This window comes from Solea senegalensis, linkage group LG21 (genome assembly GCF_019176455.1).
Source record: "Solea senegalensis isolate Sse05_10M linkage group LG21, IFAPA_SoseM_1, whole genome shotgun sequence".
NCBI lineage: Eukaryota > Metazoa > Chordata > Actinopteri > Pleuronectiformes > Soleidae > Solea > Solea senegalensis.
The window spans coordinates 15,760,216-15,786,524 of NC_058040.1; the positions used below are offsets into that span (position 1 = coordinate 15,760,216).

Genomic DNA, 26,309 nt, shown 5'->3' on the forward strand with positions numbered 1-26,309 from the left:
AAATGAAATGACATTTAACCACAGGGTAGAGGTAGACTGATTAATCAGGCCAATGTTTGTCATATTTTAATAAATATCATTTGCCAGGTATTTTAAAAAATACACATTTTGTTCTCAGAAACTTAGACTTAAGCTTTATTTTCCTTGCAAAAGCTACTTGACCCATTTCATGTATTTCATAAAATACTTTATGTAATTACACTGCAGAGAGATAACGTGACAAACCATTAGTGTTGTTCATTAACTGGTTACTGAAGTTAAGCATTTTGTATTATTTGTTATCTTTAAACAGTTGTATTTTATCAGATGGAAGAAAATTGGCTAAATGTATGAGCCAGAAAAAAATCATGTAAAAACCCCACACTTCAGTCTAGAGAGGCTGTAAATGAAATCCAGCACTGGTCGCCATCTATTTTGATGATCGACTGATCTGTATGATTTGTTTTTTATACATTTTGTGATATCTCAGCTTCCTTAAATGAGGATATTTTCTGGTTTCTTTGCTCCTCTTTCCTTAAAAAAAACCCAACATTTGAGAAACACACATTTTTTCAGGTTAAGGAAACCCAATGAACAGATCAACTGATCAAGAAAATAATGAATAATGAAAACAATCATCAGTTGCGACCCCAGTAAGAACGTAAATATCCATAAAAGACCCTCAAGACAAAATGTCAGCAGGAAAATCTCTGGATAATTCACAGCAAGCAAATGTCCCGCCTCCTGCAGCTTGACCCAGGCTCCGCCCCCCTCACCTGTTTGTTTGTTTGTTTGATTTAAAAATGCTCGTTCTCCTGCTATTAGAAACATGTACGATGAGACGATCTCCGAATGTGTTCTTTAAATATGAACGGGAAACCTTTGGAAACATTTTCTGTTGTCCCTGAAAAACCCAGGTTGACGGAAAAACTTTGCAAATATTAAGTTATTATTTTTATGTTCATTGTGACAAACACCACCATTTAATCTCAGATGTTATACTGTCAAAGCAAACTGTGTCTATATTTCCAGTTGACAAAAGGGCAACTTTCAAATCAATAATTGTTGATCAAGATAGTAAAACATCCGTATTGCCCCCCGGTGGTTGGCTGCAGTATAATCATAAGCCCCGCCCATTCACATGACAATTACAGCATGGCAGCAACAGAGTGCGAGACATCTTAGCTTAAATTTTCCATACAGTGGGAGGAAGCTTTGGCATCTTTGTTCACCGCCACTGACCCCGTTTTACGTCTGCATTAGGCCCCGCCCATCACTTCGCGCCACGTGGTTGAAACTGATCTTGATAAGGCAAACATAGAATTTCTGACATTAAAAAGGTTTAAAAACAAACATGCGCTGTCGCTCCGCCCACTGAACCGCTCGCCCGGACAGCTTGCCTGAATGCAGTGGGTCTTTCCGTTCAACCGTCGGCCACCGTCAGGGCAACGCGGTGGCCATGAGAGGACGACCGCTGCTTATCCCAGGTCAGTCTATATCGCATAATGCGTCAAGAAGCAAGTGGTATCGCCTCCTCCTACATCTTCTCCAACTTCTGAGGAAGCGATAGTTTCGGCACGTCCACACAGCGCCCCCCACTGGTCACACATCACTTATCCAGTTCAGAAGGCAGGGTGCTGATTTTTACAAACACACGAGGCCGGGCTCCGCCCACACAAAAACATGTCACACGTGATACAGTTTGTAACGTTGGAGCTCCACCTACCACACCCGTGCACGGGGAGGAGGAGGAGGAGGGGACGACAGGTTAAGCGTTGTCCTGCAGATCTTTGGCCTTGGTCAGGATCGTGTGGACGTCCGAGATCGGATAATCCTGGAACATCAGGAGGGGAAACGTGAGTCTGTCGCATTTCTCAGCCTTTGAGGTTAAAAAGACTTTTATTGAATCTGCCAAACATCTCTTGGGAGATTATTTGTTTATTTATGTTCTGATATGGGTCATGATAGTTTGCCACCTTTTAAAGCTCATTCGTCCATTTGATTTTATGGCTGTAGAATTGTCTATTTCTCTGCTTCCCAGTATCCTTCCATCCATCGTCTACCACTTTATCCTCCACATGAGGGGTCACAAACAGTCTAGGAGTTATTGTAATGACTGAATGTCGGTGAAGTCAGTATCGGTAACAGAAGGGTTAAACTGTGGGTCCCCCATGTAGAAAAGTTTGGGAAACACTGATTCAGATTAAACTGAAGAAAAACACAACTTTCGGGAGTTTGTGTCTGAAAAGTGAAAGTAAATGATAAAAAAGCCTCACCTGCAGTAACCTCATGTTGACGGTGAAGTCTCCGGCCAGTAAGTTCTCTCTGATGAGTCTGCAAACGGACAAAATCAAATCAAATGTGTGAAAATATGCGTTTTAAAAATCACTTCACATGACCCGGCAGTTTCAGTTTCAGAAACAAAGCTCTTCAGTTAAACTATAGACTGTATATTTTAGCGATAAGACACTAAATTGGTATCTGTTTATTCTAACATCGTTAGCATTATCCATTTCTCAACCTTCCCCGAATGACGACGATGAAGCGTTTGATGAGGAGCTGCCATGTTTACGGCCTGTACACACGAGAAAGCATTTAGAAGAATCTGCAAAGAGATGATATCGTATATGTTTTTTATCCACACGAAAACAGCGCGCCAGGAGCCCTAAAATGTTGTTCTTGGCAAATGGTTCATCCGTGTCCTCGGTGCGGCCTCATGGTTCAAATACAAAACATCAAAATCATTACGGCTAAATGTTTAGCTGCAACAAAAAAACTGACTGACATGAGCATGGCACAGCAGACCACGATGAGGAAGTGGAATCGACCCTCGTCGGAGAACAGCGTGTCCCAGATGCGGATGACGTCCGGCAGCAGGAACTCCTGAGACAACAACAACGTCAACCAGCGGAATGTGAAGTACTGGGGTTTGATGTTCTGCTCTTCCTGTGAAGAAACAAAAAAACACAAGAAAAACAGCAAAGTCAACACTTTTGACCAGTATCAGACAGATACTGCCTGATTAGATGATTCTCTCGAATCATCTAATGAGACTGATGTCTCTGAACGCACCATCACAGCTGGAATCAGGCCTGGATGTGAGCGTTCAACTGAACTGACCCTAAAAAAAACATCAGACAGTGGACGCGAGGCCTTGGACGTACCAGCTTCATGAAGAGCTCCAGGTCTTTGCCCTTGAGCATCGAGTACACGCTCTCCATCTTGTACGTGATGCCACACTGAGAGTCGTCCAGGCTCTTGATGAAGTTGTCCCTGTTCTCCGACATCAGGTTGGTGAAGCAGAAAAACGTATCGGCCTCAGCGTGCTCTGGAAAAGTGAAGCGACGGGTTATCATGTGTGAAACATCCGGGACGTTTTTTTGTTTTTTTTGGGAAGACATTTACGCACCTTTCCACTGACTGTTGGGGTCTGTGGCGAACGTGTAGTAGATCGGCCCGACGATCTCATTCATGCCTTGCACGTAGGCGATTCCTGGGTTGAGTTTGGCGTAGATGAAGAGGATGCGCTCCACGACCTCCCAGTGAGCTTCACTGCCGTTGGGCAGCACCTCATACTCGTTGGATGGATACAGGTTCAGGGACTTTCCAGGTGAACTGACCTGAGAACAGGTTTGTAAAAGACACAAAACGTTTACAACAGCCACTAGGTATCGCTGCTGGTTTCCTGAGGTCCTGGTTCGATGAAATTTCTGATTTAATTTGATTCAGTATCAATTGATTTGGAGACATTTCAGGTTTCATACAAATTTTATTTGGTTATGAAAGAGATTGTCACAGAAACAATGCTACACATGTAGAAATCTCTGCAAACTAGTGGCTCATTACAAAAAGTCTGAAATATCCAGCCTAGAAACACACCAGATATTTTAAAGTAATCAACAACTTGTCCAGCAGAGGGCGCTGTGAGCTCTTTGCTCTTCGGAGGAAGACAACGGGGTTGTGTTGTTTTTTAGGAGACAACGGAAGATCACCAAGATCACAACACCAAATCAGCTTTTAGCGTTAATGTTAGCTCTCTCTTGTGATTGCGAAATCCCTTGAACGATTTGTGTATGAGACACAGGAAAACGGCAATTAAAAGCTCAATCTGAGGATTTTATGACTGGAAATCGGTCACTTACGTTGGTGACTCCGCTGCGGTTGCGGTTCACAGTCTGAGCCTTCAGCGTTGTCTGCTCGACGCGACGCCGCAGAGTCTCGTAGTCGTTCTGAGGATCCAGGATGAGCTGGCAGGGATAGTCAGTGGGACGCTGGAAGAACGCCATGTCTGGGTACAGCCGCCTGGAAAATGTACATCTCTTACATACACATATGACGACAGGCTGTGGAATGTATGCATTTTTAATCACATGCTGCCTGAACACGACTGAAAAGGAAGAGTAATACCTCACGTCCTTGTCGATCTGCAGCAGAATCTCGTTATCTTTAAAGTAGGTATTCCATCGACTGTCTGGGTTTGGATTTAAAGGCTGAAAAATAAAAAGTCAGACAAATATACAGTTTCTGTTGATTTATGAGTTAAACTGTTGGCATAATTATACTTTTAACAGATTATTTTAGTGTTTAGTTACATTTTACTAAATACAAAGAGAAGAATGAGCCCCTCCTGTGAATATAATATATAATATATATTTTCATATATACATATACATATACATATATATTATGTCTTTCTGTTGCCTTAGAAAACTGAGAAAATGTTTGTAAATGTCTGAGATTTATGATAAACTGCTGCCTTTAATACTTAGTTAATTGTGAGAGCAAAAAAACTATATTATTCACTTAACAAATGGCTCACTGAATAAAATCTACAGCCACTTAATGGTACGAGATCATAGTAAAATGGGGTACATGGGTACTGAGCTTTGGGGCAAGTTGGGTTAGGGATAGGGTGGTTTGGATTATGTTGTGCCTTTTTCGTTTGTTGTTTGCTCTCTTAGATTGTTTTTTTCTTTCTTTTTTTTTGTCTTTGTCTTCTTATTTGTGTAACAATCTTCTAAAAGAAACATGTAATACTATGCAGAGTGCCTTTTTCAAAGACATGTTTCTCAATAAACATAAAAATAAGCTGGGGTAGATTTCAGTTTTCCCTGAGGTGCATGCTGACGCAGTGATGCTTAAAAGGAGGTATATAACGTTGTCCTAAGTCATCTTCACTCAGACTCAGAGACTCCACTCACATGGTCCTCCATGGTCACGTCTTCTCTAGAAAGGCCCAGGTTGGCTTTGGCAATACCAGGCTGTATGATCATTTCCTTCAAGAACTGCGAGTATACGCCCCTGCAAGAGATGCAGAACGACGCCAATTCATAAATCAATCACATTTTACTCTCACAGGTTTATATTGCACATTCTTTCAATTATACATGTTGAGAAACATGGAAAAATCATGAAAAAACAGCACCTTGGTCACTTGTCATTGCCCAGTCAAATCAAGCACATTTAAAAACAACAAGGTTGACCAAAGTGCTTCACTGAGTTAAAGGCACAGCAATATAAAAAGGTATAAAACATGAAATCAATAAAAACATAAAAGTAAAACAGTCAAATAGTATCAAAATAAAATAGTAAAAAGGTCAAATCCACACAGAAGTGTCCGGATTGACTATTCTTATCCTGAAGTGAAGAGGTTCATCTTTAAAAACTATTTAATATGTTAAAAAGGTGGAGGCAGATTTCATTAACATGGGATACCTAGTTCCAACGTTTAGGGGCAGCTACAAACACTACCCCACTGATACTAAACGTAGGTGAACTCCAGATTTCGCTGACTGTCTTCACTGTGCCAAATATCCTGTGTTTTTGTGTCATCATTTCATTTTAGCTGCACGGGCAGGGAGATATGAAGTACAAAAATGGTGGGTTGTGTTTTTACAACTCAGGAAACTCAAGAACAAGACAGCATTTATCTGTGGCGTGCCACAAATTAGTCAATGAGTGGGAAAGCCTGAAGTTAAATGGGACAGTAGTGACTGCATAACATTAACTGCTACATTTAGTAGCTGATAATACAATAGATACAAATCAGTCCTAGTAGAAAATAAAGTGTTTTGATGGTTTGTCTGTAAGAATATAAATCCATTACATGACATCCACCACCGTGATAAACAGCATCAGGTTTGGTGAGTCACACCAAACCTGATGCAAAATATAAAAGGGATGCTGCACTGACCTCTGCTTCTTGAGGAACGACTCCCACAGTGTCTGATCATCAGGGAGGTAATTGAGAAGAATCTGAGACGGAGGGCAAAAACAGAGCACAACGTTTGCCACATCAGTCAAATGTCACTTTACTCAAATTGTCTAAACTTTGTTTAAAACACAGAAAACATCATAATCATCATTTACAACTCAACAGCGACTCTGTTGTTAGTTTCAAAAACAGAGAAAGACCAACTTACCTTCCAGCAAAGTGCACGTATGCCGCCTTCAAATGGGATTCCTGCATTAAATAGAATAAAATGTAAATAAATATAAGAAATGAACATAAAAAGCACAGAAAAACATCATGTGTGAAACTTACCATTGAAGCATAACTCCCTTAGTGCCTTCAGGTTTATGTTTTCTTCACTCAAGGCCACTTTGAACTCCTGTATTCTAAAACAAAAATAAAAACAGGCACGTTTATGAACAAATAATTTCTGAATCCATTATTACAGCATTCTCTTTAGCAACAATGCTTTACCACATATTAAAGAGACAGCTTAGGAGCTTTTTTGTGGTCGTGTGACGTAGTCAGTACTGACTGTGCTCTCGTTTCACCCTCACTGACTCTCCTACACCAGAGCCCATAGAGAAAATCAGTGTCCACAGGAGTGGTTGATCTACTGCTGCCTCATTTGGCAAGTTTGTGACAGTGACGTTACGCTAATGAATGATTTCCAAACCCAACATGACAAAATAACACATTTGGACTTAGTGATGGAGGAACCAGTGGATCCACAACTCCTGTGTGTTGTGATGTAACATCGCTGATTTTCTCTATGGACTTTGGTGCGGGGAAAGATGTAAATTTGATTAGGTGAGATTTTTGGCCAACTGTCTTACACTCACCAACCACTTTATTCGGCACACTTGTTCAACTGCTTGTTGCATGCAATTATCTCTATATCTGTCAATCATATGACAGCAACTTAATGCGTTTTTAGGCACTAAGACATGGTCACTAAGAGCTGCTGTAGTTCAAACTGAGCATCAGAATGAAGAAGAAAGGTGATTTATGGGACTTTGACCTTGTTGGTTTAAGTGTTCTGAATGTTTTGATGCAAAAACTGGTTGAGTAATGTAGGGGATAGCTGCCAAAAAAACAGCACAAGATTTGATCTGTACTTGGTTCCCTGGGGCAATCAATTTTGATTTGGACCTCCATAAAATCTCTCAGTTCATTTCCTGTGCTGGAATATTTTGGCAGTTTTTTGCATTTGTGTTTGCCACGGCTCCTCAAAATACGTAAAAAAAAAAATCATTCCTGCTCGAAACGTACATTGTGATGTGTGAGATTTAACGGGATTTTCTCAAAGGTCCAGATATTTCTAGGTAAATTCAGGCAGAAGAGCATTAGTAGTTCCAGCTTTGAGCTTTGATTTCAGGAGGCAACAAGAAGTAGAAGAGTTACCATGAAGAATTGGATTGTAGTGAAGAACTTTGAACATTTCTGTGGAGGGCAGCGTTGCACATCGTGGAAAATATTGGAAAAAGGATAAGATGTAACTGCTGATCTACTGGGATTTTCACACACAAACATCTGTAGAGTTTACACAGAATGGTCAAAGAAAAAGAGGAAATATCTTGTGAGCTTAAGTTCTCTATGCAAAAATTGCCGTTTTAATGCCAAAGGTCAGAGGAGAATGATGGTTCAGGGGGATAGAAAGACAATAGTTTGGGATGACATATTCACATAACACATCCGAGGTATGAAGAAGATCATTACTGAGTACACTAGCATTGCAGCTAACGATTATTTTCATAATCTATTAATCTGTCAAGTATTTTCTCCATGAATCGAGTAATCGTTCGGTCCATAAAATGTCCAAAATTGTAGAAAATATTGATCAGTGTTCGTCAAACCTGGAAGTGATGATGTCTTGTTTTATCCACAAGCAAAAATGATTCCTTGTTAATGATTTCTTTGTTTATATGGAGCAAAGAAACCAGAAAATATTCACAATTAAGAAGCTGAAATTATCAGAAATCTTGTTTTAATCATGAACAATGCTTAAAACTGATACAGACCATTTTAGTTTATAATCAACAATGTCATTTAAAATACAAAAAGAAAATCTAATGGATTGAACGTGTGTTTATTTGTTAGTGTTCAAAACAATACAGGATGACAGTTTAACAGTCAATGATTCACAGCTGTCAGTGCAGTTAGCTGGAGGCTAGCCGTCTGTTCGTTAGCCAAATGACGTTAGACGTGATGTGTCAGCTGACGTGCTACCAGGGAGCTAGGCTAGGCTAGCAGCTGCCTTGACCACGTAAAACCTACAGGGTTGCTAACGTGTTAGCTTGCATTGCACACACGCAGGCTCGTTAAAATATGACGTCCTGCACTGAGCGACACGAACACCGCGAGCGGGCACGAAGTGTGTGCTTCTGAAATGCCCGGACTTAGCTTGTGTTTGGGTTAGCGGCTAATGTTGCTACTGCTAACACAGCAGGTGATGTTTTGTGCTGAGAGATGCTAACAGATGCTACAAAGGATGAATTGGACCGACGCAAGTTGCTCAGTGTGTCCGTGTGTCCTGTTAGAGACGCGGGGACAAACAAACATGACGATGATGTCTCACCTGTTTCTGTAGGCTGTGGACATGTCTGCAGTCCTCTCACTCTGTCTCCCAGAGGAATGAATAATTGTCCAGAGGGAAGTCCTCGTCTCACTTCCGCCTTCACCACAACACTGTTGACATAGACGCACACACGCATGCATGGACACACAATTTTTTATTATTATTATTAAATACATAATATAAAATGTATACTACAGAATTTAATCAAATGTTGAATTTTTTTCTAAATGTATTTATTTATATATGAAAGAATATTAGTATTCATTCATTATTCATGAAAATAATTATTGAGTGGGTTGAATACCTTTATTATAATATATGTAACATGTAAAAAAAAAAAATACAACAAAATGTTCCATTTAACTCAAACAAATGCAAATTTGCGGTGTTTATTTTTTCACTTCTGGCTTTTCACAGGTTGACAACGCTGCTGCCATCTGCTGGACGTGCAAACCTAAGACGAAACCAGATACATGGTGGCAATTACACTGCGTTCCAAATTATTATGCAAATTGTATTTGTGTCATAAAGATAAAAAAATTAGTTTTTCTATTAAAATCATGGATGGTGTTGTGTCTCACAATCACAATCTTTGGATCACTGAAATCAATCTCAGACACCTGTGATAATCAGTTTGCCAGGTGAGCCCAATTAAAGGAAAAACTACTAAAGAAGGACGAAAAAGGATCTCTCTGCTGCTGAAAAGCATGAAATAGTTGAATGCCTTGGACAAGGTATGAAAACCTTAGATATTTCACGAAAACTTAAGCGTGATCATCGTACTGTTAAGAGATTTGTGGCTGATTCGGAGCACACACAGGTTAGTGCAGATAAAGGCACAATGAGGAAGGTTTCTGCCAGACAAATACATCGGATTAAGAGAGCAGCTTCTAAAATGCCATTATAAAGCAGCAAACAGGTATTTGAAGCTGCTGGTACCTCTGGAATCCCGCAAACATCAAGGTGTAGGATCTTCCAGAGGCTTGCCGTTATGCGGCTGCAGTGGGCCCAGAAATACATAAAGACTCATTTTCAAACTTGTTCACTGATGAGTGCCATGCAACCCTGGATGGTCCAGATGGATGGATAGTGGATGGTTGGTGGACGGCCACCATGTCCCAACAAGGCTGTGACGTCAGCAAGGAGGTGGCGGTTTTGGGCCGGAATCATGGGGAGAGAGCTGGTCGACCCCTTCATCCAAACAGCAGCTCTGGGAGGCTATACTGACATTCTGCAAAGAAATTCAAGCAGAAACTCTCCAAAAACTCATAAGTTCAATGGATGCAAGAATTGTGAAGCTGCTATCAAATAAGGGGTCCTATGTTAAAATGTAACTTGACCTGTTTTTGATTGAAATAGCGTTTGATTTCAATAAATATGATCTCCTAATGCTGCAAATTCAACAAATGACCATGACCGACAATGACCAATGACCGTTCTTTACAACCTATAAAATGTTTTGAAACTCTGTTGTGCATAATAAATTGGAACAGTGCATTTTAATTTTTTTATTTTTGAAAAAAATACTGTTATCCTTGGAGGGTTTGTTCAATAACATTCAAATTATACTCTTAACGGTTAATGGCTTGAAAATAATACTGACTGTCACTTGCATCGACTATTTCGAAAAACTAGAGAAACATATCATTTGCATAATAATTTGGAGCATGGTGTGTTCAGTAGGAGTGGACTGAGGTGGTCTAGTGTGGAGTGGAATTTGCTTGTGGAAACAGGAAGTTTCCCTTTTATAATTGTCTGAATTTAGTTAGAATATAGGTCAATTCTGCCATTTCAGAGGGCTTTTATTTTGAAATACCACATCAACATGGCCTGATATTTTGTGAGGACCACCCTGAGGTCCAGGGTTTAATAACAGGTGGAATATATTTTAATTATGCTATTAGGTCAATGTTCTCTCTCCAAACTGCTTCATTGTCTCCTCAGTCTCCCAATCACAGTTCAAAGTTCTCCCTCATTCTCTTATACTCATCCTCATTCCGTTATCCTTCTGGATTCTGCCTCTCAAATGTATAAATACAAATATTGAGCTGTGTAAGTTCTAAACATTTATATATCATCGCAAATCCTTATTACTGTGAATTAATCAAAGGCAAGAGTCCTTTGGTGACTTTAGATAAAGAAGAGGCAGCAGGTGGAACATTACTAAGGATGAGAGTACAGGGCAACTTCGATCTGTGGTGGTTGGTTACGTTTGTGATAAAGCACTTCGATGTGTGGAGAGGGGAAACATTATGTGCCTCTTCGTGCACGGACTGCTGGGAATTATTGTAAGAAAAAAAACAGTGTGAAGAACAAGAAGAAAAAAAAGGCAGTGTCACAAACAAACACGACTCATACGTATGTTTGTATGGCTGTATCATCGCTTTAAATCCAAATGCTGCTTTACTTTTTGTAGCCGTAGAATAAGCCTTTTGTATGTACTGTAGGCATGTATCGCTGTACGATTGTCTTGTGATATATTATTGATTATCTCAGGATCGTTGCATAGTGATATTATTGGTATCGTGGACAATGTATCGTGTATCGTGTGAGGTACATATAGGTGTTTAATAGGTAATAAACAGTCCAAATATAAATGTAATTTCCCTACTGCTAGATTAATAAAGGTCTATCTTATCTTAAATAAAATACAGTGTGCTTTACTGTATACACATTGGTCAAACCGACATTTTTTAGGAGAAGTAGAAGAAGTAGGAGGTGGAGGAGGAGGAGTACAAGTAGGAACAAGGGGAGGAGCCTGTTTGTTGACATCGGAGGAGAACGGTGACCAGATGAGTGAATATTGCCCGTAACTACTCGTTTTGTCGCCGCGACCAGGACACTCAGCCTCGGCGGGAGCTCAGGTAGAGTAGCGGCGGAGCGTTCATGCACTCACGGCGCGCTGACCTCCCACTGTAGCCGCGGTGCGTCTCCACACTCGGCTTTTAGCTGGTGCTAGTGCCGCTAGCTACGGCGGCTAACATCATAGCAGGCAGGCAGGGGGAAAGTCAGCATTAGCAGCGAAGCTAATTTAGACGTGAAGTGCACCGCTGACATCCAAAATGAAGGCTTAATATAGGATAACAAGTGTTGACCTCTGGGGTTTGAAGTTGTTTTAAGTCAGTAGGCTAAATGTCCTTGTCGGGTTTTCAGCCGCCGTGAACCGTTAGTGTTGTGAAAGTAAATTGTTGTGTTGTGTTGCTAGCTTGCGCCCTAGCTAGGTCGCTAACTTATTAGTTTCCCTCAGGATGCTTTGCTATGTGTTTAGCTAATAAACCTGTAGTAGCAACCAAACACAGGCGTTAGTGCTGCAACGATTATTCGATTATCATTTACTAAATTAATATAACTTTTTTTTTACAATTTAGATATCGATTGTTCGGTTTTAGATTCAATTAAAACAAGCTTTCAGTTTTGTCAGCTTCTTAAATGGGAATATTTTCTGGTTTCTTTGCTCCTTATCTCAAAGAAATCATTAAAGCTGAATAATTTTTGGTTTGTGGGCAAAACAAGACATCCGAGAACATCATCATATCCAGTTTTGGTAAACACTGATCAACTTTTCTTGACGTTTTGGGACCAAACAAGTACTCGATTAATCATTCACTAAATACATTTTTTTTTTTAACACAATTTTGATTTCAATTATTGGGTTTCAGATTCAATGAAAACAAGCTTTCAGATTTGTCAGCTTCTCATATGGGAATATTTTCTGATTTCTTTGCTCCTTATCACAAGAAATAATTAAAACGACAAAAAAGACGTCATCTAATTTATGCACAAGTCTGTTGAGGATAGTGGTTAAATTCAGATAAAAATAAAAGTAAAGAAACATTTTAAGAAAGTAAACTGTTGGGTTCAGGTATTGTCTTTTGTGCTCATCTTTTTGGAATTGAATTTAAATGGCCAATTCTGATTCTTATTTAATAGATTTAAAAATCTTAGTTGCTGGTGGAGGATAAAAGTGTTAGATAAAATCTTAGTTGCCACGACCCACCGGTGGAGGATAAAAGAAGTGGTAGATAAAATGACACTGTCTACAGTTTTAGACACAGTGTTTTTTTGTTCTGTCATGTTGTGATTTTTTTGTCTTTGATGAAATCACAGCAGGGACCCAAAGAGACACATTTTAGCCATGAATATAATATTTTAAGAATATGTTTGCAAATGTTTATGTTGTTAGTAGGCATTTACTAACTTTTACTTTAATGCTAAAGGTTTACTAAAGGTTATAGTGTTTTGTACACTGCGTAATCTCCTGCGCCAAAATCCATGGAGGAAAATCAGCATTTTTAGCTCCCAGATCACAGGAGCTGCTGGTCTACTGCTGCCGTGTTTGGTAAGTTTGTATCACTGAGATAAAACCGAACAACGGATTTCATACCCCGAAATCACAAAATAACACATTTGAATCTAATTGATGGAGGCAGCAGTGGACCAACAACACCTGTGTGCTGTGATGGCAGATTTTCTCGATTGACTTTGGTGTGGCAGAGTGAGTGATTTACAAAGTGACAAAAATGTCTGTTTTTTATTTGGAAATGTGCTGTCTAACAGTGAGATAAAGTGGCAACCATACAAATACTGCTTCTGACTCTTCACCATGTTTCTCAATCACCTCCTCAGGTAACCTGCACTGCCCTGCCTTTGCCCTGAGCCGGAGAACAAGAACATGGCAGCCAAAGCAGGAGACAACCCCGAGAGCCTCATGACCCTGGCTACAGTCTACTGCCTGAGGAACCTCAGGAGGACCATGTGCTACCAGGGGTTTAGAAACAAGCTCTGCCTGCGCTCAGACATCTTCCTTCCCAGTGAAATCTGTGACAAGTTGGTCAACACGTATGTGAAAGCATAAGTCGCTTTGACGTTTGCCTAATTTTTTTACAATTTCAAAAATGCTCGGGTTGTGACAGTGTAGATCTCGCCTTTTGTATGCCTGTCGTAAAACAGATACATGGAGTTGGTGCACACAGACAGTAACTTTGAACCCGAGGAGAGCTTCTTCCAGCTATTCTCGGACCCTCGAAGCACCAGGCTGACCAGGGTACAGCTGAGAGAAGAGTTTGTACGGGACAGAGATCTGGAGGCCATTAAGAAACAGGTGGGGTGCTGCAAATCAGTGCCATTTGGCTGTGAATGGATGACCTTTCCTGATTTGCAGACGCTGAAACAATGGACTTATCTGCTGATAATAACCAATAATTAATACCATTGTGTGTTTGTTGTTTTTTTTAATTAACTAGGACCTGATTGAGCTCCACCTCACCTACTGCAACAGTCTGTCCTCCCGCAGCTTGAAAGCACTAACCTGCTTCCGTGAGACCCTGGTGTCACTTTGTCTTTTTGGCTGCAGCCTCATCTTCTATAGGAAAGGCGGCGCCCCTCTCGCCTGTAACGAAGACTCGGACGACGAGGACGCGGAGAGTCCCGTATCTAGGCAAGCACTGGAGACGGACTTTAACTTCCAGGGTTTTAATCGCCTAAGGTTGCTCAACCTGGGCGGCCTGCCCGACGAGGTGGACGCAGAGACGCTGCTCAAACCCCTGAAGTCGCTCACCTCGCTAGATCTGTCCAATGTACAGTTGGCGGGGACGACTTTTCTCACCCAGTGGAAAGACAGATTGGCCTCGCTTGTTCTCTATAATGTGGACCTGTCGGAGGAGTTGGTCAGTACAGTGGTGGAGCTTGTTAATCTCAGGTAGAGTGGGACTTCATTTGAACTGTTTTGAGGCTGTTGTTTGAACATTGAAGGTCAATGACAGTCTTTGAACACATAAGGCAGATACACTCACTCTCAGTGGAATAGGGACACAAATAAATACTGATTTTAGCTTCTTAACAAAAGACTCACCAAATAAAATCTACATTAAATTAAGCTTACGCAATATTAAAAATTTGTTTTTTGCTTTATCTCACAGTTCAACAGCCCTTTCCAACAGGAAACTACATACATTTTTTTGTCACTTTGTAAACCACTAACTCTCCCAGACCAAAGTCCATAGAGAAAATCAGTGATTTTGGCTCACAGTGATTAGATTATCCCTTTATCTTTGTTTAAAACACACTTCACTCATTCTCCAGGCATCTTGACATCTCACGGGAGAGCAGACGGACCTCCAAGTTCAAGATGACCAGGAAGATCCTGGCGGCGGTCGTTCAGCGTCTGGTCAACCTGGTGTCTCTGGACATCTCGGGTCACATTATGCTGGACAACTGCACAGTTCCACATTTTGAAGAAGCTATGGGGCGACCGAGGTGGGTCACCTCCACCACCACCTGCAGCAACACACGCTATAGACCAAGAGGATCCAGAGGAAGTCTTTTGATGAAGCTCTTCATTCTCTCTTTCAGCATCGAGCCGTGTAAGAGCAGCATCTATCCTTTCCAGGAGCTGAAGAGGCCGCTGCAGTTTCTGGGCTTGTATGACACCACCCTCTGTAACGTGACACACATCCCTGCCTGTAAGGTCAGTCCACTCTGTTCTTACAGAGGTCACCACACGCTGACTCTGCTCCAACTCCATGTAACATTTGTGAAGGTGCTGAGCGGGAGCAGTTCATCAATCATGGACCAGAGACCAAACACGGACACGCACACACACACACACACTCTTTAAAATCCATATTCTTGGGTTTAATCCTTTAAATTTCTCTATCCTGAAATAAAAATCCATATTACCTGGTTTAATCATAAAGTTAAAAATCCATGTACCTGATTTTAATCCTGAAATAAAAATCCATGTTCCTGGGTTTAATCCTGAAGTTAGCACTCCATGTTCCTGGGTTTGATCCTAAAGTTGGCAATCCATGTTTCTGGGTTTGATCCTTAAATTGACAATCCATGTTCCTGGGTTTGATCCTAAAATTAAAAATCCATGTTCCTGCGTTTGATCCTAAAGTTAATAATCAATGTTCCTGGGTTTAATCCTGAAGTTAAAAAGTTTCCCAGCTGTGTTCTCATCCTGAAATATAAATTCATACTCCCTGGTTTGATCGTAAAGTTAAAAATCCAAGGTCCTGGGTCTAATCTTAAAGTAAAAAAATGCATAATCCTGGGTTTAATCTTGAAAGTAAAAAATGTTTTCCAGGTGTAATCTGATAGTTAAAAATCCATATTCCTGGATTTAAAACACAAGGTTATCAATCTGTGTTCCTGCGTTAAATCTTGATATTGAAAATCCATGAACCTGGGTTTAATCCTGAAGTTAAAAACCATACAGGATGTGTATGTACAGGGATTATTATTCTCATCATGCGTCTTTGGTCTTTTTTTCCCCCCTAGGTGACAGGATCAAAGAATGAAGATCAGGTCCTCAATGCCATTGAGGCTTACACGGAGTTCCGCCCTGAACTCGCACACAGAGCCATCAATCAGCTGTTTGACATCGCCAGGATACAACACTGCAGCCAGCTGCTCCGAGCTCTGCAGGTACCGTCGCGCATCAGCAGTTATGGTTTGTTTTATTTATGAATGATCTCTGTTTTAACTCATTGTCACTCTTGCGTCAGCTGGTCATCGCGGCGTTGAAGTGCCATAAATACGACAAGAGCATCCAGGTGACCGGCAGCGCCGCTCTCTTCTACCTGACCAACACTGAGTACCGCAGCGACCAGAGTGTGCGGCTGCGCAGGGAGGTCATTCAGGTGGTGCTGAACGGAATGGAACAGTACCAGGAGGTCACGGTAAACAATCATCCTCATCATCATCATCATCACAGCCTCTGTTTGAGGAAAAAACTTAGATATATTTGGGATAAACATTTTCAAATGAGTAGATATCAATACATTTCATGATAAATGTCAGGTAATTTTAAAACTGGCCTTTTCTTTTTGGTTTAAGTTAGTTCTTTTGGATTTTATAGTATTTTTACTGTCAGAAAGCGATAAAAAAACTTGTTTTTCACACATTTGGGCAAAAAAAATTCAAAGAAATTTCAAATTGTGTTTGTGAAATGCATAAATATGCATAAGATATGTCTAAAAGTCTGTATGTATTGACCCTCTGTTACATTTCAAATGAAGAATATCATGTTACAATATAGACATTGATTGCTTTTGCGATTTGTACTTCTGAGGGTTTGCAGTTGCTATGGTTACGTGTTCTGTTCACATGACTACACTTACATTTACATTTTACTTTAACACTTAGTAGTTTCAGTTACACTTCATTCCTGAGCTGATAATTCCCCAGGTTTAACCTTGGTGTTAAAAGTCCATGTTGTCTGTGGTTTAATAAAAATGTAGGAGTGCTTTTAATTTGAAAATCACCGTGCTGCATTTTATTTGTTTAATCCCTTTCCTTACTTCACTTGTTCTTAGTTGAATTTCCTCAAACTAAGCAGACAACCGTTGAGACATTTTCAGAGCACAACTGCTTGTATGGAGATCATTTTGGTTCTAATCTGGAAATATAAATTGTTGTTGTTGTTGTTGACCCTCCCCCTCGGTCTCCTCACCTCCACATTCCCCTGCAGGTCCAGAGGAACTGCTGTTTGACCCTGTGTAACTTCAGTATCCCAGAGGAGCTGGAGTTCCAGTACACGCGGGTCAACCAGCTGCTGCTGAAGATCCTGGAGCCGGCGCGACAGGACGAGTCCATCCAGAGGATCGCCGTCCACCTGTGCAACGCTCTGGTCTGTCAGGTGGACAACCATCACAAGGAAGCTGTGGGGAAGATGGGCTTTGTTAAGGTGATATTCAGGGGAACTACCTCTTCCTCTTGTTCAAATGAGTAGATATCGATAAATATCATGATAAATGTCAAGTCGTTTAAAAACTGGCCCTTTCTTTTGATTACGAGTTAAAGAAACCTGTAATTTGTGGATGTTATACTATTTTAGCGGCCAGAAAACAATAAAAAAAACTTGTTGAACGCACACATTTAGGCTGAAAAAATGTCACCTCCGACACCTGTAACCTTGTCCTCCTCACAGAAGGTTATGGAAACTAATTCCGGTTGTTTTTCTTTGTCCTTTCACAAAATGACTCTATATGCGGTAGTACATATGCCAGAACAAGACAAAGTGCACTGTGTACAAACCTTTTATTTAAAGGGGACATAGCTTGGTCCTGTTACATTACATGTCATTTAGCAGACGCTTTTATCCAAAGCGACTTACAAAAGTGCATTTAAACATTTGGGTACAAATAAGAGCTAGAAGTAAGTAAGAGCTTCAAGTAGATCAAACTATGAAGTGCTAGTCATAAGTGCGATGTACAAGGAGCTCAGGAAAACAATCAAACCCTGCGCTCTCAGCAGTGGCTGAACTGAATGTTATGGACTTTTAGGGCTTCATAAATGAGGTAAAAAAAAACGCAACGTTAGTTGGCACTTCCGGGCTATGTCCTCTTTAAAAAAAATAAAGCAGTTTTCAAATAAGTGCTGTATTTATTACAGTGTATACAATCACAGAAACAGGGATAGAACGAACCAAACAAACTCCAAACACGAGAAGAGCAAGATGACAGCACAAGAGCGAGGTTGGGATTATGACATCATTGTTTCCTCGTCGATGTGGGAACTCAAAGGCAGTGTTTGGAGATTTTCCCACTCTGAGACGACCAGTTTATGTGTGGATAAAATGCAGATACAATAATAAAAAAACACTTTTTAAAATTGGTTAACTTAGACTTGTTTTTGTGTGGATAGAAAGAAAGGAAAGGGGCGGGGCTTATGTCACACTTTTGTATTCAGAATGATGTAAACAACCCTGCCCCTATAGTCACTACCTTTGCATGACTGCAAATAACAAACAAACAACAAACAAAATCATTGTGTTAGTGTTAGACTAAAACTGGACTTTCAAAGTACACGTGAACATGTTTTCTGACTGAAATCATACTACATTTCTCAAGGAGGGACACACAAACACAAACACACCAAAATAATGTGATGAGGAGTCAAGTCACTACTGAATATACTGTATATGTTCCGTCTGGGCGCTAATACCCTGAACTAAATAGAAGAAGCTGCTAACAGCAACCGTGACAAACTGATTTTATGCTTTGTCAGCTTAAATAATTGGATATTTTTTAAGTTAATGGATGGTAGCTGACAGAGCATTTTATTCAGTTAATTAATTCCACACTACTCAGGGATAAAAACAGTAGTCTGATTGATGGTGTAGTTGTAGCTGGATTTGACTGTGCATGGAAACATCCTCAATGTCTCTGGTTATTGTGATAATGATTTTCCTTCTGTTTCTTTTTCCAGACAATGTTGAATTTAATTCAGAAGAAGCTCCAGGACAGAATAGTGAGTCTGACTTTTACTCATCTGCCTGTTCATGGTTGAATACTTTGTGTTTTAAAGACAGTAATTACTGCTTGTGTGTGTGTATAATACATCTATTACATTGCATGATTACATCCTCGTGTCTGTGTGTGTCTCCGCTCAGTGTGACCAGGTGATGGAGTTCTCCTGGAGCGCTCTGTGGAACATCACCGACGAGACGCCCGACAACTGTCAGATGTTCCTCAACTGCCGGGGCATGAATCTCTTCCTGGAGTGTCTACAGGTGAGTCTACATCCACTCGGCTGTGCCCCAGAGTGTTACTGTAAAAGGAACTGACACTGACCCCCAACGGCGAGAACCAGGTCGACGTTTCCACTCTCCCACACCAAAGATGGTGTGGACTTATGAAAAATGCAGCCGTGTGGTTGCTGTCTCAAGCTGGGGGCATAGGGGGCGCTCACATCGCTGAATATATGCCAGTACCTATACACCACCCTTACTTCTCTCACCGTATGATCCAAAACCAGGAGTTTCCAGATAAGCAGGAGCTTCACCGCAACATGCTGGGGCTTCTGGGAAACGTGGCCGAGGTCAAAGCGCTGCGGCCACAGCTGCTCACCCCGCAGTTCATCACTGTATTCAGGTACGAGACCCCCGTCGGGCCACGAGTCTTAATCCGGTAATCCGGTCGACCCTTGTCCTCATGTTTCTCGATGCCTCCGCAGCAACCTTCTGGACAGCAAAGCTGACGGCATCGAGGTGTCGTACAACGCGTGCGGCGTCCTCTCACACATCATGTTTGACGGACCCGAGGTTTGGTCCATGGAGGAGCCGCGCAGAGACGCCGTGATGGACAAGATGTGGGACGCCATCCAGAGCTGGGACGTGAGCTCACGCCGCAACATCAACTACAGGTGCCGTACGGAGGCGTTCAGATTTCACACATTAACACGCGAGACTCTGTTGTTCAATGTTCTATCAGTGACCACGAGGTTCTTATTTTCTTTCTCTCAGATCGTTTGAGCCAATTCTGCGTCTGCTGCCTCAGAGCATCGCGCCGGTCAGTCAGCACTGGGCCACGTGGGCACTCTACAACCTGGTGTCCGTTTACCGTGAGTACCCTTTACGTTGCCTCCTCTCTTCCTCCCCGTCACGTGTTTCTAAACAATGCCTTATCCACTAAAGTCTGATTCTTTGTCGGCCCCACAGCGAGCAAATATTGCCCCCTGCTGATAAAGGAAGGAGGAATTAGTCTTTTGGAGAATGTTCTGGAACTGGACAGCTCACATCCAGACACAAAGGACATGGCCAGGTATGACTGACGGCTCCCTATATCAGCTGAGAAACCACTGTAGCTGTAGCTTTCACATTCTCTCGATCATTTAGTTAAGAGATAATATTGGACATGGGGATTAGGTAAATTGGACACCCTTAATTGACCATAGGTGTGAGTGTGAGAGTGAATGGTTGTTTGTCTCTACTGTATGTGTGTGTGGCCCTGCGATGGACTGGCGACCTGTCCAGGGTGTACCCCGCCTATCGCCCTATGTCAGCTGAGATTGGCACAGCACCCCCTGCGACCCTCTGGTGGAGGATAAAGCGGTAGATGATGGATGGATAATATTGTACATGTTAAAGGGATAGTTAAGGATTCTTGAAGTCTGGTTTTTAACAGTGAATGCACCGTCTTTCTCTCGTCAGTGTTTGGCTTTTCTCTTAGCAGCATATTTATTCATTTATTTTTTAATAAAAGGGGGTGGGGTTTAAACACGATATGGCCTAAAGTATGTGGACGCCCGCACAAAACTCCCCAGAAAGAAGAGGAAATGTTCTACACCTCTTCCAATATTCCAATTAATAAACACGTCATCGTAAGTCAACAATATATTAAAAATAATTTCACTGTTTGAAAGACTTTTTTTAAACAAGAACTTGAAGTTTGTGAAGCACTCTCACTCTGCAGCACCAAACTCCATAGAGAAAATCATTGATTTTACATCACGGCATAGCAAGTGTGCCGTTTTGTGTCCGAGGTGTTTGAAAGGTTTGAAATCCTTCGTTCAGATTCACCTCAGTGGCACAAACTTGCCAGAAGAGGCAGTGATGGACCAGCAGCTCCTGTGTCTCCTGCGAGCTAAAAACGCCGCATTCTCTATGGACTTTGGTGCAGGCAGCGTGTGGTTTACACAGCTTCCACTTTAGCTTGTAAGCCTTTTGTTTTGAGTGGCTTCTTTTTGTCAATGGAGAGCTTTCTGAGCATTCCCTCTAAAATAATAATGTAACTTTGTCAACCTTGCCAGTTTCCGGGCAATTATAAGAGTCCGTTTGATCACCTTGACTCATGACGTGTTTTCTCGTCGTAGGAAAGTGATGGGCCTGTGTGAAAGCTTCATAGAGGATCCAATGGAGACGAACCACGGACAGGAGGCAAACTACGGACAGAGAGGTTGACACCGCGGGAGCCATGACCGCCAGCCAGCCAGCAGATGGGGGAAATGAAACCCAAGCGGAGGCCCCGCCCACTGTCATCAGCTCCAGGGTCACTCATGTGCATTCTTCTTCTTCTTCTCCTTCTCCTCCTTCTCTTTATTATTATTAACTTTGTAGAGCAGAGCTGTCCGACCCTCTGTGATACATAGGACTTAAGACGTGGTGCATGGTGTTTAGTTGTGAGGGACCTTTGCTGCACATAAGCATCTCTTCTGTTCCGACGGGTGTGTGTGTGTGTGTGTGTGTGTGTGTGTGGGGCAGGTGATAGTGTTTTTTTTCTCTTCAGTGTGTGTGTTTGTGGGCGAGTGTTTGTGTGTGCGTGTAGTGATGCTCACTACATTCACCCGTTCACTTTGAGCTAATGGCTAAATGTCACATAGCGGCCCGCACCGCTGCAGTCGTCACACTCACTCTGACAAATGTACAGTGAATATTCGCCATTTACTCGCACGCAGCCCTGCGGCGATGCATCACACTGATGTTCGACGGGACAGCGATGGAACTCGGTTTTGTTAAATATGTAAATAATCTCTGTTTGTCTCATCCTTTTACTTGTGCGTATGTTTTATAATATAACTGTAAACACGACGTTTCTCTATATTTAAATTTTGTTTAGGGTTTGACGGTGTATGTGTGATCGGCGCTCGGAAGCTACACTCACAACGACGCGTCCCGCTCTCTGGAGACGTTTGTAGGGTTTAGTTCAGCCTTTTGTTTGGTGTTTTAATCTTTGATCTGTTGATTCTTCATATACTGGAAGCAGACGTGAGTTTCAGAGGGAAATACAACATATTTATGATGTGGCCAAAAGTAAGTGGACAGCGTGTAACGCTAGCATCGTAGCACCACACAGGTTTTCATGCACTTCATGCGATTATATACAAAGTCGACACAGACACACGAGTAGACGCTAATTTAGTGAGAATATCAAGTTGCGTATGCGATGTGAAATTCATGTCACAAGTGCGACGTTTTTGTTATCAATTTAATTTTTTTTCCCCCTCTATTTAAGAAAATGGAACTGTAATGACAACAAATATACAATACAAAAAACTTCAGTAAAATTACGTTATTCAACAAAACAGTACTGGTCTGTCTGTCCAAACTGCACGGTATGTCTACACTGCAGTGCAATCATATAGTGTTTTCATTAAACTACATGAAACGGGTGATTAAAAAAAGCAAAAAAAAACCCCAAGCTTTTGGATGACTGACTTAAATGTGACGTAATGCGTAATTTATTGTCGAGTATTTAGACTCAACCCATTAATCGGTCGACCTCTACTTCCATGTGACTGTGATCTAGGGCAATATAGTGATTATTGTGTCAGTTTTATAGACCCGTTCAGAACCTTCTGGTACAAAGTGTCACAAATTTTGCAAAATCCTCGCGAGCAAAGACACAAAACCGTATCATAAGTCTGATTTAGCACCTGTCGGATTAAGCGTAATGGTGCATCTACAGAGAGCGCGATGGTTTTTCACAAAAGGAGATCGTAAAGTACGGAGCCCCGGACGTGACATAGATGGAATGCAAATTCCATTACGCGAGTCCTCCAAAGAAGAATAATTAGCACCTGTGGGATGAAGTTTAACGGCGTTTTCTCACCGAACATAACGATAAATGTTGGCTCAATAACCTTTTACATACTTAGTCAAGTTTCACAGAACTTATTTCCTAAGTCTCAGTCCAGCACCTGTGGGTTTGAAGTGTAAAGGTGTGTTCACACAAATATTACGACATTCACGCCTGAGTATCGTGACACGAGTCCCTTGTCGATGTGACATTTTGTTGGAGGAAGTCAAATTCAAATGTTTGTTGTACAGGTTAAGCGTTGATATTTTTAGTCCAGTTCTATCAAAACGTCAAAAAGTCCTCCATTACCCACAATTCAACTCGACCACCAACGATTACGTGTGCTATGCTTGTAACGGTTTACCCAGAGCCTCCGAAAAACACCTGTAAAGACTTTTTGAGGTGTTGAACATTTCTGAGGAGTTTTGTGCGGGCGTCCACATACTTTAGACCATATCGTGTTTAAACCCCACCCCCTTTTATTAAAAAATAAATGAATAAATATGCTGCTAAGAGAAAAACAAACTGCTTCACCCAAATCAAACACTGACGGGAGAAAGACGGTGCGTTCACTCTCCTCACGTGGACAGAGAGAGACGGAGCGAGTGTTCCGCCTTCCATCTTTCCTTCCTTCCTCCTTTCCTTCCTTCCTACTTTCCTAACGTTGTTTTTCACTCCATTTGCGACCTTTCAGGCTCCCGTAGCGTCGACGCACGGCTCGAATGTTGAAAACAAAAACTCGTTTACAGTTTGATGTTGGCGAGAGGAAAAAAAGTGATTTTTATTGATATGAGTTGATGATTTTGTACCGTGTGTGTGTGTGTGTGTGTGTGTGTTGGTTTGGGTGGCAACTGTTATTTCATTACCCATCTTCAGTTTAACACATCATTTAGAAAAACTGTGACTGTTTTGAACGATTCTCCATGTTTTTTTAAAATGTTCTGAGCTAACGGAGAAAGTAAGGAATTATACATGTATATACATATATATGTATATACATATGTATGTATGTATATATATATATACAAAAAAAGAGAAAGGTGGATTGTGCAGTACTACAAATGTCAGACTAAACAAAAGCTATCCATGTCAGTAAGCTATCATGTTATTTCTAGCCCGTCAATGACGAAAAGGTCGCGCGACGTAACGTAGGAATGTCGGCTTGTTACTGTGCGACTTTTTACACCGATATCACAATCACGAGAGTAAGTTTATTCAGGAAACTGCTCAGCTGTTTTCTGCTTCCAAAGAAGAATCAGTTCAGTTAAAATCTTCACTTCACTGCTTTTTATTGACAGTCTGTGCTTAGTGGTGCGTTTATACTGTGAAAGTTAGGGTTTACAGATCATGTCGGGCATAATGTGTATGCATCGAGTCCAGGAGGAGGAGGAGGAGTAGCTCCTGTCACAGCTTCATCTCAGAAAACACCAGAACAATATTTTAACATTTATCTGGAGCCTCTTTAGCCAGAGAACAAACTTTATTTTGGCCATTTGTGTTTTACCCACCACAACTCACTTGTTCAGAGTGTCGGCATTCGGGAACGCTTAGTTTACAGGTGAAACAGCGATTTTTCCAAACGGAAAACTGCAAGTTGCAAGTTTGTAAACACCTGCACTCCTGCATCAAAGTCTATTGAGAAAATCGTTGTTTTTAGAGCGTGTCGGCTGTTGCCACCTTTGGTAAATTGTTTTCTCTCTGGACTTTTGTGTGTGACGTTTGAGAAAAGCTAAGTTTACAGGTGGTGAATATGACTCGGGAGAATTCCGACACACTCTGCTCTACTCTACTCTGTTTTCACATAGGTAAAATATTTGTTTTCTCACGTCTCCGGAGGCTGAATGTGGATTTTTGATTATTGGACTTTTCTTTTTTTTTTTTTAAATATAGATAAACCATTTTTATATCATGTAATAAACGGACTGTGAGTGCACACATGTTCGGTTTAGTTAAGCTCTGTGCTGTTCCTCCTTGGTGGTTTGGTGCTCACCTTGTTGCCATTGTATTTTTATTATTTGGCAGAGTTTCAGCAGCGATCAGAAGAAAACTCCGCTTTCCCACGGTAGTGAACGCAGCACTGGTGCAGCAATGCTCCCATTTTCTCTCCATGTTGGTTTTTGTCGAAACCCGGCAGATTTACTATTGCTGTTTTTGTTGTTGTTGATGCGCTGTGGTTTCCACGGCAACACACTGACAGCACACAGTGTGTGTTAAGTTCTCACCGTCGCCTGTCACTTTATTGACGGAGCTGATTCTCCTTTTTGCCTCGTTTTGTTTTTTTGATGAAAAGCTTCAGCGATTCACTCTGATGTCTCTCTCTCTCACACACACACACACACATACACACACGCTGTCTGTGTGTGACACGGTGTTTTAATTGACGGTGCTGGTTTCGTTCCAGCACGTGCGTCCGCCAGCAGGGGGCGACTCTTCCCGATTATTTATAAAACTGTTCTGAAAAAGAGACGAAAAAAAAGTATCTGTCATAACTCTTTGTACTCGAACGTGTGTGCGCGTGCGTGCGTGCGTGTGTGTGTGTGTGTGTGTGTGTGTCATTGGTTTCTTTTGTAATCACTGATGTGTTGAATCTAAATTTGAGTGAGGAACAGTAGATCTGAACTGTGTGGACCTCCCCCCTGTTTTTCCTGATCTAAATATTACCAGGCCATTAGTGTAAAGGAATGAGTAAGCAATAAATGGAGTGGTAAAGGAAAGAGGTTTTTATTATTATTATTGTTAAACACGTGCACACTTACACACTTCTTTTGACCCCCGGGACACTAAACTGACTGTGACATCACATGTTGCCGAGTAACCTCTCATTTATGGATCATGACGACGCGTTTGCGCAAACGCACTTGCATCATTGAAATTACGCGACCGTTTGCGCTATCGGACAAATTGCAACCGTTTCTTAAAAGCTGAGAAGTTTCACATCAAAGCCAACGTTATTACGGTAATTTCACTGGTGCTGTTGTCATAGAATCAGCATCTTTGTCGCCAGAGAGGAGAGAGTTGGAAAAAAACGCCTCTACATAAGTTTACTTTCTTTGGGCCTGTTTTTGGACCTTGAGAGAAAAACTCAAACAAATGTTATTTTAGATATGTTCTATGCTGTTCAAATTTCAAATTTAACACACCACACAATCTGATGTTTTTCTTTATTTTAAATTGTCAATACGCTGTTTTCACATGCAGTAAATTGTAAACAACTGCCATA

At 41.3% G+C, this 26,309-nt stretch overlaps 2 protein-coding genes across 2 annotated transcripts; one reads left to right on the plus strand and one right to left on the minus strand.

Moving 5' to 3' along the window:
- Positions 1-111: 111 nt before the first annotated feature.
- tbc1d13 (TBC1 domain family, member 13) lies at positions 112-8,889 on the minus strand. Its single transcript, XM_044012736.1, has 12 exons — positions 8,790-8,889; positions 6,524-6,597; positions 6,402-6,442; positions 6,173-6,234; positions 5,181-5,280; positions 4,387-4,469; positions 4,122-4,281; positions 3,389-3,599; positions 3,144-3,307; positions 2,765-2,925; positions 2,256-2,313; positions 112-1,813 (listed from the first exon to the last, which is right to left on the minus strand). Exons 1-12 carry the CDS (start codon positions 8,810-8,812, stop codon positions 1,748-1,750), a joined length of 1,203 nt encoding a protein of 400 aa, XP_043868671.1. The 5' UTR covers positions 8,813-8,889; the 3' UTR covers positions 112-1,747.
- Positions 8,890-11,543: 2,654 nt separating this feature from the next.
- On the plus strand, positions 11,544-25,803 carry zer1 (zyg-11 related, cell cycle regulator). The gene is made up of 16 exons (XM_044012507.1): positions 11,544-11,653; positions 13,416-13,628; positions 13,740-13,890; positions 14,033-14,487; positions 14,871-15,044; positions 15,141-15,255; positions 16,071-16,217; positions 16,298-16,471; positions 17,263-17,478; positions 19,002-19,043; positions 19,186-19,305; positions 19,551-19,666; positions 19,749-19,937; positions 20,038-20,135; positions 20,233-20,335; positions 21,387-25,803. The coding sequence occupies exons 2-16, from the start codon at positions 13,462-13,464 to the stop codon at positions 21,472-21,474; spliced, it is 2,355 nt and encodes a 784-aa protein (XP_043868442.1). The 5' UTR covers positions 11,544-11,653; positions 13,416-13,461; the 3' UTR covers positions 21,475-25,803.
- The last annotated feature ends 506 nt before the right edge of the window (positions 25,804-26,309 follow it).

Coding starts and splice junctions, on each gene's coding strand:
- tbc1d13 (XM_044012736.1), bottom strand. CDS start 8,812: ATGTCCACAGCCTACAGAAACAG. Junction 6,235..6,401: donor TACGTGCACTTTGCTGGAAG/GTAAGTTGGTCT, acceptor CCTCCGTCTCAG/ATTCTTCTCAATTACCTCCC. Junction 5,281..6,172: donor TCGTTCCTCAAGAAGCAGAG/GTCAGTGCAGCA, acceptor CATCTCTTGCAG/GGGCGTATACTCGCAGTTCT.
- zer1 (XM_044012507.1), top strand. CDS start 13,462: ATGGCAGCCAAAGCAGGAGACAACCCCGAGAGCCTCATGACCCTGGCT. Junction 15,256..16,070: donor CACACATCCCTGCCTGTAAG/GTCAGTCCACTC, acceptor TTTCCCCCCTAG/GTGACAGGATCAAAGAATGA. Junction 19,938..20,037: donor CGCCGCAACATCAACTACAG/GTGCCGTACGGA, acceptor TCTTTCTCTCAG/ATCGTTTGAGCCAATTCTGC.